This window comes from Argiope bruennichi, chromosome 3 (assembly GCF_947563725.1).
Source record: "Argiope bruennichi chromosome 3, qqArgBrue1.1, whole genome shotgun sequence".
Lineage (NCBI taxonomy): Eukaryota > Metazoa > Arthropoda > Arachnida > Araneae > Araneidae > Argiope > Argiope bruennichi.
The window spans coordinates 134,175,342-134,190,277 of NC_079153.1; the positions used below are offsets into that span (position 1 = coordinate 134,175,342).

Consider the following 14,936-nt stretch of genomic DNA (forward strand, 5'->3'; position numbering starts at 1 on the left):
ATAGTGATCATTATCCTATAATAGTCTCCCAAGCTGATAGAGGTGGTGCGACTTCATGTCCTCCACGTTTCCTATTCCAGCGGGCAGATTGGACTGCTTTCTCGAAACGGGCAGATATCACAGAGACTATGGTCAAAACTCCTGACATTTCGGAAGCGGTGCAACATGTCGTTGATATTATAATGAACGCCGCAAATGTAACTATACCAAAATCTTCCCCACGTCTAAGGAAATTTCGTAGACCGTGGTGGAATGAAGCTTGCCGTGACAGTTATAAAAATCAGAAAAAGCTTTGGAACATATTTAGAAGGTATCCAACAACGGACAATCTCGTTGCTTTTAAACGTGCCAAAGCCCTTGCTCGTCGCATACGCCGTCAAAGCCAGAGGGAATCCTGGATATCCTTTGTTTCTTCTCTGAAATATTATACTCCCAGTAAAACTTTGTGGAGGAAGGTAAAAGCTGCTAATGGGATTTATAACGAATCTTCCATTCCTGTTTTAAAAACCGGAAATGTGATGTATTCTGCCCCATTAGAAGCTGTCAATGCTCTCGGCCAAGCATTCGCACAAGTGTCGGCAATAGATTCTTATAGTCCTGATTTCCTGGTAATTAAGAATCGCGCGGAACGGTTGCCTTTGCGTTTTAATGCTAGAAGAAACCTCGCATATAATTGTGAATTTACGATGTCGGAACTGGAAATGGCTTTGTGTCAAGCCAATGATACTAGATGGAATCACCTATAACATGCTTCGCCATTTGAATACCACTTCCCTTTCTAATCTGTTAGAGTTATTCAACAGAATTTGGACTGAGCAGAAGTTCCCTTCACAATGGCGCGAAGCTATTGTGATTCCAATCCTAAAACCCGGTAAGGATTCCTCCAACCCCCTGCATTACAGGCCAATTGCTCTGACGAGCTGCCTTTGCAAAACTTTTGAGCGCATGGTCAATGTTCGACTCGTATACGAATTGGAAAAACAAGTATGCATCTCTCCGTTGCAGAGTGGTTTCCGAAGAGGTAGATCTACTTTCGATAACCTCGTATTGCTGGAAACTAAAATACGAAACGCATTTGTCAGAAGGAACCACCTTGTCTCCATATTCTTCGATATGGAGAAGGCATATGACCGTGCTTGGCGCTTTGGCATACTTTCAACACTTTTCAACTTTGGTTTTAGGGGCAACCTGCCAATTTTTTTACAGAATTTTTTATCGCATCGTACTTTCAGAGTTCGTTTAGGAAACTTTTATTCTGATCATTTTATTCAAACTGAGGGAGTCCCACAGGGAAGTGTCCTCAGTGTCACACTTTTTATCCTTCATCTCAGCCAAATCCTTAATCATTTGCCTTCTTCTGTATCTTGTAGTTTGTACGTGTATGATCTGCAGATTTCTTATGAAGGTAGTAACATGAGCCTAATTGAGAGGCAATTACAAAATGCCGTGAATAAAGTAGTGGCATGGTGCAAGGGCAATGGATATGCTATCTCTCCTGGGAAGAGTAGCTGTCTACATTTTTGCAGGAAGAGAGGGATTCATCCAGATCCGAATATTTGCATTGAGAATGTTTCTATTCCTGTTGTGAACGAGATACGATTTTTGGGAGTTGTTTTCGATCATAAACTGACTTTCCTTCCTCATATCTTATACCTGAGGAAGAAGTGCGAGAAGTCCTTGAATATTTTGAAGGTACTATCCAGAACATCTTGGGGAGCTGATCGAACCTCCCTTCTCCGTATTTACCATGCAGTAATTCTCTCTCGATTAGACTACGCTTGTATGATATACGGTTCAGCCCGTGCGTCTGTTTTGCGGCATTTGGATACCATTCACCATTCTGCTTTAAGGATCTGCTCAGGGGCATTCCGAACTTCCCCGGTAGAGAGCCTGTATGCTATTTGTTACCAACTACCTCTTTATCTAAGACGAAAGAAGCTATCTGTCCTTTATCATTTTCGAACAAAGTCTCTGTCAAATCATCCCATTTCCGAAACAACTTTACCAGTTGGTCTTCGAAGACTCTATGATGCCCGATCCTCTCACATTCTCCCATTTACTGAGAGGATCAAAGCAATTCTCCACGATTTAGATATTAATGACGTTTCCATAAAACCGCATGATTTCTCTTCCTTTCCACCCTGGGATATCCCAAAATTTTCCTTTCTGAATCCCTTCTCAGGATTCGACAAAAATTCAACTGCTCCAGTTGTTTTTCAACAGCTATTTAACTATCATCGCTGTCGGTATTCTTCATTTACACCAATCTTCACTGACGGTTCCAAATCAGTTGATCATGTTGGTTGTGGCATTGTTCTCCCATCTCATGTTCTGAGCTATCGTATACATAAGTACTGTTCTGTATTCACTGCTGAGCTAGTAGCTATTTTTTATGCTCTCCAGGAAATTTCCTCCTTGGCTCAACGGAATTTTATTATTTATACCGATAGCATGAGTGCATTAGAAACTCTTTCTCACTACCACAATAAGATGCACCCGATTGCTAATAGCATTCTGTTTACTTTGAGTCATTTGAAGATCGATGGTTTTAATGTCATTTTCAGCTGGGTGCCAAGTCATGTTGGTATCCCTGGGAATGAGATGGCGGATTCTTTAGCTAAATCTGCATCCTCCTTCCTAAACCAAGAACTCCCATACTGTGATATCAAGAGACTATTGGCGTGTCGTGTTTTGAATACTTGGCAAGAAACGTGGGATTTATTGACCCACAATAAATTGCACTCTGTCATGCCGTCCATTGCTATGTGGCCACCTCTTCCTATCCGTGAGGTAGATGTCAAGCTAACACGCCTCCGTATAGGACATACGCGCTACACTCACAAACATCTGATCTTTGGCGAAAGGGCACCAATGTGTCAGACGTGTCATGTTGATTTAAGTATTAAGCATGTTTTAATTGAATGTCCTGCCTACCATCCCCATCGTGCCAGCTTTTTCAATACATCATCCGTAACTCTAACCGACTTGGTGGGTGAGAAATACCACCCAAATATTTTTACATTTTTAAAAGCAATTCACCTTTTTACTTGCATCTAATTGCCTTTCAACCTTTTATCGTCTGTTATTGCATTTTTATGGAGTCGTATCATTAATATCACACTTTTACCGTTTCATAATTATTTTCTTCCTGCGATTCATAAATTTTAAAATTTTATTAGTTGATTGCTACATCGCTTACACTATATACAGTTTATCTTAGTTGGTATTAATTTATAATTGATTGATTCAGTTCATATTAATGTGCTCTTAAATTAAACCATATGACAGGCGCAGTATGGCCTCACATGGCTCTTGTGCCAATAAACCATACCTACCTACCTACCTACCTTAGTAATTTTGACTTTTGTTCATGTTCCACCTTTTACTTTGCTTCATTGTAACACTTTCATCACATCAGTATTTTATTTAAATCATTAACATAATTGCACAGTAATTTCCTGCATTTTTATGCTGATCACTTTCGCTTTTATATTTTTTAATGTGTTTGGTTTTATTGTTGGCCTTTTTTCTTACCCTTTGCTTGGCGCAGCATGGCCAAATATGGCTCTTGCGCCAATAAACCGCACAAACCAACCAACCAACCAACCAACCGTCTCTGTCTCCTTAACAGTAACGAGAAAACCTACTTTCATGAGCCCACACGTACCTTCCACAGCTTAGACTTGGCCATATGCTCTCCTGATATCCTACCTTTGCTTAATTTTATAGTCGGAAGTGATCTCCATGATAGTGATCACTTCCCTTTAATAGTCTCCTATACTGAAACTGATTTCAAGCAATGTCCACCACGTTATGTCTTTCAGAGGGCTGATTGGGCTGCTTTCATGCAACAAGCAGTGATTTCTGAGAATATGGTCAGCATGGCCGACATTACACACGCAATACAAAGTGTCGTCGACTGTTTACTTAAAGCCGCCAATAATACCATACCTAAAAGTTCCCCACGTATGCGAAAATTTCGAAGACCGTGGTGGAACGAAGCCTGCCGCGATAGTTACAGGGAACAAAAGAAACGGTGGAACATTTTCCGCAGGTACCCTACATCGGAGAATCTTATTGCCTTCAAACGTGCTAGAGCGAATGCTCGTCGAATTCGTCGACGTAGTCAGAGGGAGTCCTGGTGTCGCTTTATTTCCTCAATCACATCCTTTACTTCCAGCAAATTGTTATGGAAAAAAGTCAAAGCTGCTAATGGAGTATATAAAGATTTCTCCTTCCCAGTTTGGAATACTGGAAATGGGGTGATGCCTTCTCCATTAGACGTTGCCAATACTCTCGGAGAAGCCTTTGCAAAGGTTTCCGCAGCTGATAATTACATGCCTGCTTTTATAATGGCTAAGAATCGCGCGGAACGGAAGTCTTTGCGTTTCACTACCCGAAACTCCTACTCTTACAATTCAGAATTTAGGATGAATGAATTATTGACGGCCTTGTCTAAAGCACGTGATACCAGTCCTGGTCCTGATGGAATCACGTATAACATGCTTCGCCATTTGTCTACCACTTCTCTTTCCAACCTGTTATTTCTATTTAACCGTATTTGGAATGAACAGAAGTTCCCATCACAATGGCATGAAGCTATTGTGATTCCAATCCTGAAACCCGGCAAAGATGCCTCTAACCCTCTGCACTATAGGCCAATTGCTCTCACAAGTTGTCTATGCAAAACACTAGAGCACATGGTTAATGCCCGTCTTGTGTTTGAGTTGGAGAAAAAAACATGTATTCCGCCATTGCAGAATGGCTTCCGTAAGGGACGCTCGACATTGGATAATATCGTCCTTCTCGAGACCCAAATTCGAAACGCATTCGTCCGGTGGAATCATCTGGTCTCCATATTCTTCGACATAGAAAAGGCTTATGACCATGCTTGGCGTTTTGGCATTCTTGATACTCTTTCAAATTTCGGATTTAAAGGAAATTTACCTGTGTTTTTAAAGAACTTTTTATCATTAAGAACATTTCGTGTACGCATTGGAAATTTTTATTCTGATAGTTTTATTCAAGCTGAGGGAGTTCCACAAGGAAGTATCCTCAGTGTGACGCTTTTCGTAACTCATTTTAGCCAGATTCTTAATGTGTTACCATCATCTGTTAAAGGCACATTATATGTGGATGATCTTCAGATCTCTTCCCAAGGGAGCAATATGCGCGTAATCGAACGCCAACTGCAGGTTGCAGTTAACAAGCTGGTAGACTGGTGTGATGAAAATGGGCATACGATTTCTCCTGAGAAAAGTCGATGTGTTCACTTTTGCAGGAAACGTGGCATCCATTTGGATCCTTTAATCCATATCCGGAATGCTAACATTCCTGTAGTAAACGAGGTAAAATTTTTGGGAATAATATTTGACCGTAAGCTCACTTTCCTTCCGCATGTCTTACATCTGCGGAAGAAGTGTGACAGGTCTTTAAACATTCTCAAAGTACTTTCTAGGACATCTTGGGGTGCTGATAGCATTTCATTACTCCGCATTTATCAAGCAGTGACGCTATCACCCCTCAGGGGCTCACCTACTATAGGTGAGTACGGGTGTCCCAATCCCGAGGTACCCAGGGATCTTTACTCCCTTTCAGTTCGCTCTCCTCTCCGCCTTCTGCTGTCTGCTATGTATTTCCTTCCCTCGACGGCAAGCGAGGTAGCTCTCCATGAGAAGCTGTCGCCGCTCTGTTTGCTTCTTGCTTCTCATGGACAGCCAATGTCCCACGTGTTGGCCGTGCGTGGCGACCCATTTGAAAGACGGGTGGTGCACTGTGGTCCCCGGTGTATCAATCGGCTGGTACCTAGTCACCTGAGTGGCTAGGGTGCTAGGGATCAAGCGAAGGGGTTACTCCTTGGGCTTGGCGTTAAGGGTGGTCACTGTCCCCGGGGGTAACTCCGAGCGTATAGGTAACCGATTAGCACTAAGGTAAGCGCCGAGGCTGGAAATGACCAGAGCCGGTGGCTGCCTTCCCTTGTTGGGCTCCGTGGTGGGTGGTGCCGTCGGGCCCGAATCTCCCTTAATATCGCATGGCTCCTCCTAAAAAATCTCCCTTCAGTGGGCATCAAAAAGCAATGAAATTAATTCCAAATGAACAAAAATTTGACATCTTCTTTATCATTAAACGAATATCAGATAAAAACGAATCATTTAACTCTGTATCTCCTTTCCTTGTACAGAAAGCTATCACAGCAACAGTTGGTGAGGTCTCCTCAATCCGCAAGATGCGTTCAGGGGACTTACTAGTAGAAGTTTGTTCTAAAAAGCAATCGCATCAAATTTTAAAATTAAAAGCATTAGCCACAATACCTGTTTCTGTTCAGCCTCATTTATCACTAAATTATTCAAAGGGTGTGATCACTTGTGGTCAATTATTTAATGTACCTCTCGAGGAAATATTGAAGGAATTGCAGGGTCAAGGAGTGACACATGTACGCCGCATAACCATTCGGCGGGATGGATAAATACTTGACACTAAACATCTCATACTAACCTTCCATTCCCCGAAATTGCCAGAATTTATATATGCCGGGTATATGAAATTACCAGTGAGGCACTATATACCAAATCCTCTGAGATGCTTCCAGTGTCAGAGATTCGGTCACTCAAAAGCTAATTGCCGCGGGACTGTTACTTGCGCCCGCTGCGCTGAGAAAGGCCATGAGAGTCAACAATGCACCGCACAAGAAAAATGCGTGAACTGCGATGGAAATCATTCATCCTTTTCTCGGTCTTGTAAACGGTGGACTCTAGAGAAACAGGTTATAGCTTTGAAAATAAAAGAGAGCCTCTCTTATCCCGAAGCTAGACGGAGGATTTTAGCTGAAACTCCTACGCCAGGTTTGAGTTATGCCTCTGCGGTACAAAAAACATTCTGCGCAAATTGTTCATGCCAAAACTGCATTAAGAATAAGCCTAAAACCAAACCACCCGAGAAAACATCCGATTCTGACACTGAAAGATCAACGGCTAGTGCTCCTGAAACTTGCAAGCCTGGAAAAAATAAACAAAAACTCAAATCTAGCAAGTCTTTGAAGCTAAAGCTTGCGAAGCGTGGTCTTAAGCAAAACGACCTGCCAATAAAATTGAAAAAATCGGTATTAAAAAATTCGGCTGCCTTGGGGTTAGCGGCACAAGGTAAAGTCCACAAGGACTTGACGTCGATTTTTGGTGGCATTAATAATAGCCCAGATATCAAATTACATCCGTCCGAGGATGAATCTGAGCTTGAAATGAGTTGCGAAGATTTAGCGACTCCAACTACTGCCTCTTCTCGCCCCTCTTCTAAACCAGTCTTATAATGGGTACCTTCCTCTCTTGGAATTGTCGCGGCATTCGGTCCAAACTTAATGACATTAAATCCATCTTAAACAAATTTCATCCTATCTGTTTTGGTGTCCAAGAGACTTTTCTGACACCTAACATTCCTCTAAAATTACGCGGCTATAACTGTGCTAGGAAAGATGCAGACATATCATCTCGTCCTTCGGGTGGTGTCTGTATTTTTACTTCAAATTCATATCCGAGCACACTTTTGCCTTTGCATACACCTTTACAGGCTGTGGCTGTACAAGTCCATGTACGGACATTGGTCACAGTTTGCTACATTTACATACCACCTCATGATGTCATTCAGTTACAAGATCTTGACAACCTCGTGGACCAGCTTCCTTCACCTTTTATTTTACTAGGGGACTTAAATGGACACAGTACTTTGTGGGGTTCGGGGAGTACAAATTCTCGTGGGCAACAGATAGAACAGTTTATTTCTAATAACTGTCTCTGTTTGCTCAATAATGATGAGAAGACGTATTTCCACGAACCCACACGTAGCTTCCATACTCTTGATCTGGCCATATGTACACCTGAACTCCTGCCATTCCTCACTCTAACAGTTAGCGATAATCTTTACGGCAGTGACCACTTCCCAGTTATTGTCTCTCATGCTGATGGTGGCGGTGCTACTCCTTGTCCACCAAGGTTCTTATTCAGTCGGGCAGACTGGGATGCATTCGCACAATTGGCAGATATCACAGAGAATATGGTCAGTACTTGTGACATCACGGAAGCAATGCAACATGTCATTAACTGCATAATAAGCGCCGCGAATGCTACTATCCCTAAAACTTCCCCACGTCTAAGAAATTTTCGTAGACCGTGGTGGAATGAAGCTTGTCGCGACAGCCATAAGAAGCAAAAACGACTTTGGAATATTTTTCGAAGGTACCCGACAACGGCTAATCTTGTTGCTTTTAAGCGTGCCAAAGCCCTTGCTCGTCGAATACGCCGTCGTAGTCAGAGGGAATCTTGGATTAAATTTATATCATCGATCACATCTTCGGTTTCCAGTAAACATTTGTGGAAGAAAGTAAAGGCTGCTAATGGGATATACAGTGAAAACTCCATTCCTGTCTTAAATACGGGAAATGAGATGCATTCCTCCCCATTAGACGTAGCCAATATTCTTGGTCATACGTTCGCTGAAGTTTCTGCCATAGATTCTTATAGTCGTAAATTTCTGGCAATAAAGAATCGCGCGGAACGGTTGCCTTTACGCTTTAATGACCGAAGTACTTTCCTATATAATTGTGAATTTAGAATATTTGAACTGAAAACTGCCTTAACTCAAGCCCATGATACAAGCCCTGGACCAGATGGGATAACATATAATATGATCCGCCATTTGAATGGAACTTCTCTTTCGAATCTGTTACTATTATACAACAGAATATGGGTTGAGCAGAAGTATCCTTCACAATGGCGCGAAGCTATAGTGATCCCAATATTAAAACCTGGTAAGGCAGCATCCAACCCTCTGAACTACCGACCAATTGCTCTGACGAATTGTCTGTGCAAAACCTTTGAAAGAATGGTCAATGCACGTCTCATACACGAATTGGAGAAAAGAGAATGCATCTCCTCGTTGCAGAGTGGTTTCCGTAGAGGTCGGTCTACCTTTGACAACCTCGTATTATTGGAAACACAAATACGCAACGCATTCGTCAGGAGGAACCACCTGGTCTCCATATTCTTTGATATTGAGAAGGCTTATGACCGTGCTTGGCGCTTTGGCATACTCGGAACACTTTTTAACTTTGGTTTTAGGGGAAACCTTCCCATATTTTTACAGAACTTCTTATTAAATCGCACTTTTAGAGTTCGTGTTGGGAACTTTTACTCAAATCATTTTATTCAAGCTGAGGGGGTTCCACAAGGAAGTGTCCTCAGTGTCACACTTTTTATCGTCCATCTTAGTCAAATTTTAACTCATTTACCTTCATCTGTACATTCCAGTCTTTACGTTGACGATTTACAAATATCCTGCCACGGAAGTAGTATGAATATAATTGAACGACAGTTACAAACTGCTGTAAACAAATTGGTATCGTGGTGCGATAACAATGGGCACACTATTTCGCCGGAGAAGAGCCGATGCGTTCATTTCTGCAGAAAAAGAAATCTTCACCCTGATCCGAATATTCATATTCGGAATATTTCAATTCCAGTTGTTAATGAAATACGGTTTTTGGGAGTGATTCTTGATCGGAAGCTCACCTTCCTTCCGCATGTCTTATATTTGCGGAAAAAGTGTGAGAGGTTATTGAATATTTTAAAAGTGCTGTCTAGAACAACTTGGGGCGCCGATCGGACCTCCGTGCTCCGTATTTACCAAGCAGTCATCCTTTCCCGCATTGATTACGGTTGCATGGTGTATGGTTCTGCACGTACAACAGTTTTGCGGCGATTAGATACCATACACCATACTGCTCTAAGAATATGTTCCGGAGCCTTTCGCACTTCTCCGGTTGAGAGCCTGTATGTCATTTGCCATCAACTCCCTCTTCAATTAAGGCGTCAGAATTTATCTATTTTATATTATTACCGTATAAAGTCCGTTCACAATCACCCCATTTGTCATATGTATCTTCCGGTTGGTCTTCGTAAACTATATGATGCCCGTCCCTCTCACATCCTTCCATTCAGTGAGAGAACTAAATTAATACTATGCGATTCGGATCTTAACGATGTTCATGTTAAAGTTCATGACTCTTTTAGCTTCCCACCTTGGGATATCCCTCAATTTTCTTTTTTAAATCCCTTCACTGGAACCGATAAATCATCAACTCCTCCGATAATTTTCCAACAACTCTTTCTGTATCATCACCATCAGTATTCTTCTTTTATACCAGTTTTCACGGATGGCTCAAGATCAGATGGACATGTTGGTTGTGCCATTGTAACTCCATCTGAGACAGTGAGCTATCGTCTTCACAACTACTGCTCTGTGTTTACGGCTGAGTTAGTGGCCATTTTTTATGCTCTGCAAAAAATCTCGCCTTCTACTCAGCGTAATTTTATCATTTATTCCGATAGCATGAGCGCCTTGAAAACACTTTCTAATTATCATTATCGGATGCATCCGATTGCTGTTTGTATTTTGTTTACATTTCGTTTATTACAAAACGATGGTTTTAATATAATTTTTTGTTGGGTTCCGGGTCATGTGGGCATTTTTGGTAATGAAAAGGCCGACTTGGCTGCAAAATCTGCGACGGAGTTTTTAAGAATCGGACTTCCATTTTCTGATGTTAAGACGGCTGTTTTTAATCACACATATTCTTCTTGGCAGGAGACATGGAACATTCAAGTTCAAAATAAGCTACGTTCTATCAAACCTACCATTAGTTTGTGGCCTGTTCTCCCTATACGTGAGATGGATGTCAAACTGACTCGTCTCCGTATAGGACACACCCGCCTCACTCATAGGCATCTAATTCTAGGCAAAAAAGCAGCAACATGTCCTACTTGTCAACTGGATTTTACAGTATATCACATTTTGGTCCAGTGCCCTGCTTTTAATTCTCATCGTATTCGTTTCTTCCATTCACCGTCTTTAACTTTAGCTGACTTGGTGGGTGAGAATTACCACCCGAATATTTTTAACTTTTTAAAAGCTATTCAACTCTATATCCACATATAAATTATTTTTTGTTTAAATTTTTTATTTGTACATTTGAAATCATTGTTATGTTCGAAAATGATACATCCATTGTTGTTTTTAAAGATGTCTGGTTTTTACTGGAATCATCTGCTTTTGAAATTTTAACATAATTTTTAGGATGGAATTAAACCATACGTTTGGCGCAGTATAGCCAAGATTGGCTCTTGCGCCAATAAACCCAACAACAACAACAACAGTGACGCTATCACGTATTGATTACGGATGCGTGGTGTATGGCTCTGCGCGATCTGCCATTTTACGTAGATTAGACACTACACACCATTCTGCTTTAAGGATTTGTTCGGGTGCATTTCGGCCCCTCAGGGGCTCACCTACTATAGGTGAGTACGGGTGTCCCAACCCCGAGGTACCCAGGGATCTTTACTCCCTTCATGTTCAAACTCCCCTACGCCTTCTGCTTTCTGCTGTTTTTTCCTTTCCTCGACGGCAAGCGAGGGAGCTCTCCATGAGAAGCTGTCGCCGCTCTGTTTGCTTCTTGCTTCTCATGGACAGCCAAAAACCCCACGTGTTGGCCATGCGTGGCGACCCATTAGACGGGTGATACATCTCGGTCTCCGGTGTATCAATCGGCTGGTATCCCAGGCACATAACTGGGCTGCTCAAGGGGATCAAGCGAAGGGGTCACTCCTTGGGCTTGGCGTTAAGGGTGGTCACTGTCCCAGGGGGTGACTCCCAGCGTATAGGTCCTGGTTAGCATTATGGCAAGCGCCGAGGTTGGACAATTTCCAGAGCCGGTAACTACCATCCCTTGTTGGGCTCCGTGGTGGGCGATGCCGCCAGTCCTGAATCACCATCAATGTCATATGGGCTCTTCTTCTAACGTCACTGTAGCATCATCCAATTCTCGTTTCATGATCATTAGCACTCAAAACACCTTTCATAGAGTTTCTCCTTTTCTGATAAACAAATTAATCCAGTCTACAATTGGTGAAGTACAGAATATTAAAAAACTACGCTCTGGTGACCTTCTGTTGCAGACGTCGGAAAAACAAGCTGTTCTTATTGGCAAACTTACCAAATTGGGAGATTTCCCTATTCAAACAGCTTTGCATAAAACTTTAAATTTTTCACGTGGGGTTATTTCTGAGCCAGATCTCATCGACTTGTCTGATGAAGATCTCGTCACAGAATTTTCTGATCAGAAAGTATGTGCCGCGCGTCGTATTAACGTCCGACGTGACGGTCAACTTATACCAACAAAGCACATTGTCTTAACTTTTCAAACGCCAGTTCTTCCAAAATCAATTAAAGCAGGATACCAAATTTGTAGAGTTCGGCCATACATACCTAACCCTCTTAGGTGTTTTAAATGTCAAAGGTACGGCCATTCCCAACAAGCATGTCGCAGTAAAACCACCATGTGTGCGAAATGTGCTGAACCTGGACATGACATAAACAATTGCATTTCAGACACCATGAAATGTGTCAATTGCTCTGGGCCTCATACCTCTTTCTCAAAGTCTTGCCCTAAATGGACTCTAGAGAAGGAAGTAATATCCACGAAAATACGGAAAAACATATCCTTTGCAGAAGCGAGAAAATTGATAAATGACAGAACTCCAAAAGTTGGTGTCTCTTTTTCTGGTGCCCTTAAAGCAACACTAATTTGTAGTAGTGCTCAAACCGATTCTCGCATTACTCAGTTACCACCCACTAGTTCAATTTCAAATGAAACTACAAAATTGCCAGAGGTGTCCTCTGTTTCTTCGCTGTCATCCAATTGCCCTGCAATGGATAAAATCACCAAACGCAATCGTAATAATAAAACAAAAATTTCCACGTCATCATCTCATAAATTTTGGCAAGTACACTCAAAGCAAAGAACGAAAAAGAAAGCGCTAATGAATCGACATCCTGTAGCAGAGGATTTCTTAAAAACTTATACATCATCTTCTGAATTCTCCGATATGGAGTTAGACCCATCTACTATCTCTAAAAACCAATCAGGTGGGGAAAAAAAGAAAAAACCTCCAGATAAATCCCAATCTTGATGGCCAAATTTATTTCCTGGAACTGCCGTGGTTTCCGAACCAAGACAACTCATATTAAAGACCTAATTAACGATACAAATCCGATTTGTATAGCTCTGCAAGAAACTTATTTGAAACATTCTGACAGTATGAAAATAAGACGTTATAGCCTTATCCGAAAGGATAACGAATCTGAACGGGCTACCGGAGGTGTTGCTCTCCTTGTATCCCATAATACACCCTCGTCTATCATAACATTGCACACAAATTTGCAAGCTGTTGCCGTTCGAGTCTTGAACCCTTTTTTGACGACAATATGTTGTCTTTACTTGCCACCCAGTACCCCGGTAGAATTACGAGATCTTAATGCCTTAGTGGATGAATTACCATCTCCTTTCATCATAATTGGTGATCTAAATGGCCATAACCCTCTCTGGGGAAGTAAAGATGTTAATCCTCGTGGGCGGCTGATTGAAGAATTTATTAATAACCATTCACTATGCCTGCTCAATAATGGAGAAGAAACATATTTTCATCAAAGGAGCAAAACTTTTCATTCACTAGATCTCGCTATATGCTCACCTTCTCTAGCTCCGTACTTTAATTTTAGAGTGGGAACTGACTTGCTTGATAGCGACCATTTTCCCATCTTTTTAGATCACTTAACTGGAAGTGGTGTAAATAATTCACGTCTACCTCGATATGTTTTTCAAAAAGCTGACTGGATAGACTTTACTTCAAGGGCACTGATAACACGCAATATGGTAGAGAATGGAGATTTAAATAACGTTGTAAATTTAATAACTGACACTATTATAAAAGCGGCAGATGCTACTATCCAAAAATCGGGATCAGGAAAAATCAAATATAAAAAACCATGGTGGAACCAAGATTGTACAAATGCACAAAAAGATCTTCAAAAGGCCTGGAACACCTTTAGGCGACGTCCAACAACGAATCATTTGATTCTTTTTCAAAAAGCCAAATCTATAGCACGACGAGTTAAACGGCGAAGTCAGAGGACTTATTGGATTAAATTCGTGTCAAGTATAAATTCTGCTGCAACTTCCAAATATATGTGGACCAGCATTCGAAAAGTATGCGGTATTTATCCTGATCATTCCATTTCTTGCTTGAAAAAGAATGGGAAAGACATTTCTAGCGTTCAGGAAATGGCTGATGCTCTTGCAGAAGCTTTTGCCTCTGTATGTTCATCGAATAACTACACGGAACCTTTTCTTACGCACAAAAAATACCAAGATGGTATCAAATTACGCTTTAAAACTAAAAGGCATCTGTCTTACAATGCTGATTTTACTATTATGGAGTTGCGTAGAGCATTATCTGTAACAAAACAAACAGCACCGGGGCCGGACGGGATTACTTATTCAATGCTTCAGCATTTATCAGATGGATCCCTCCAAAATCTTCTGTGTCTGTTTAATAGAATTTGGAAAGAGCATGTATTTCCTGATAAATGGAAATTTGCTATAATAATTCCTGTACCAAAGCCTGGAAAGGATCCACAAGAACCATCCAACTATAGACCAATAGCTCTGACCAGTTGTTTGTGTAAGAGTTTTGAAAAAATGGTAAACGCACGTCTCGTTCATATACTGGAGGAAAATGAATTTATTTCCCCTTTTCAAAGCGGTTTTCGGAAGAATCGTTCAACAATCGATAATCTTTTGGCCTTGGAATCGGATATTCGAACGGCCTTTATAAAAAGGAATCATTTGGTGTCAGTATTTTTTGACATAGATAAAGCATACGATCGAACATGGAGATACGGGATCATGAAAAATCTTTACGACCTCAACTTTAGAGGTCATTTGCCACTTTTTATTCAAAATTTTTTACACCAAAGATATTTTAAAGTGCGGCTTGGGAATACCTATTCTAATGTTTTTTGTCAAGAAGGTGTTCCACTGGGCTGTATAT

The 14,936-nt window shown here is 41.3% G+C and overlaps 1 protein-coding gene across 1 annotated transcript; it reads left to right on the forward strand.

Moving 5' to 3' along the window:
* The first annotated feature begins 11,723 nt into the window (after positions 1-11,723).
* Positions 11,724-13,016, forward strand: LOC129962975 (uncharacterized). The gene has a single exon (XM_056076978.1). It carries the CDS (start codon positions 11,724-11,726, stop codon positions 13,014-13,016), a length of 1,293 nt encoding a protein of 430 aa, XP_055932953.1.
* Positions 13,017-14,936: the final 1,920 nt, after the last annotated feature.

Bases quoted from the DNA above. Each gene is read 5' to 3' on its own strand.
- LOC129962975 (XM_056076978.1), top strand. From the start codon at position 11,724: ATGGCAAGCGCCGAGGTTGGACAATTTCCAGAGCCGGTAACTACCATC.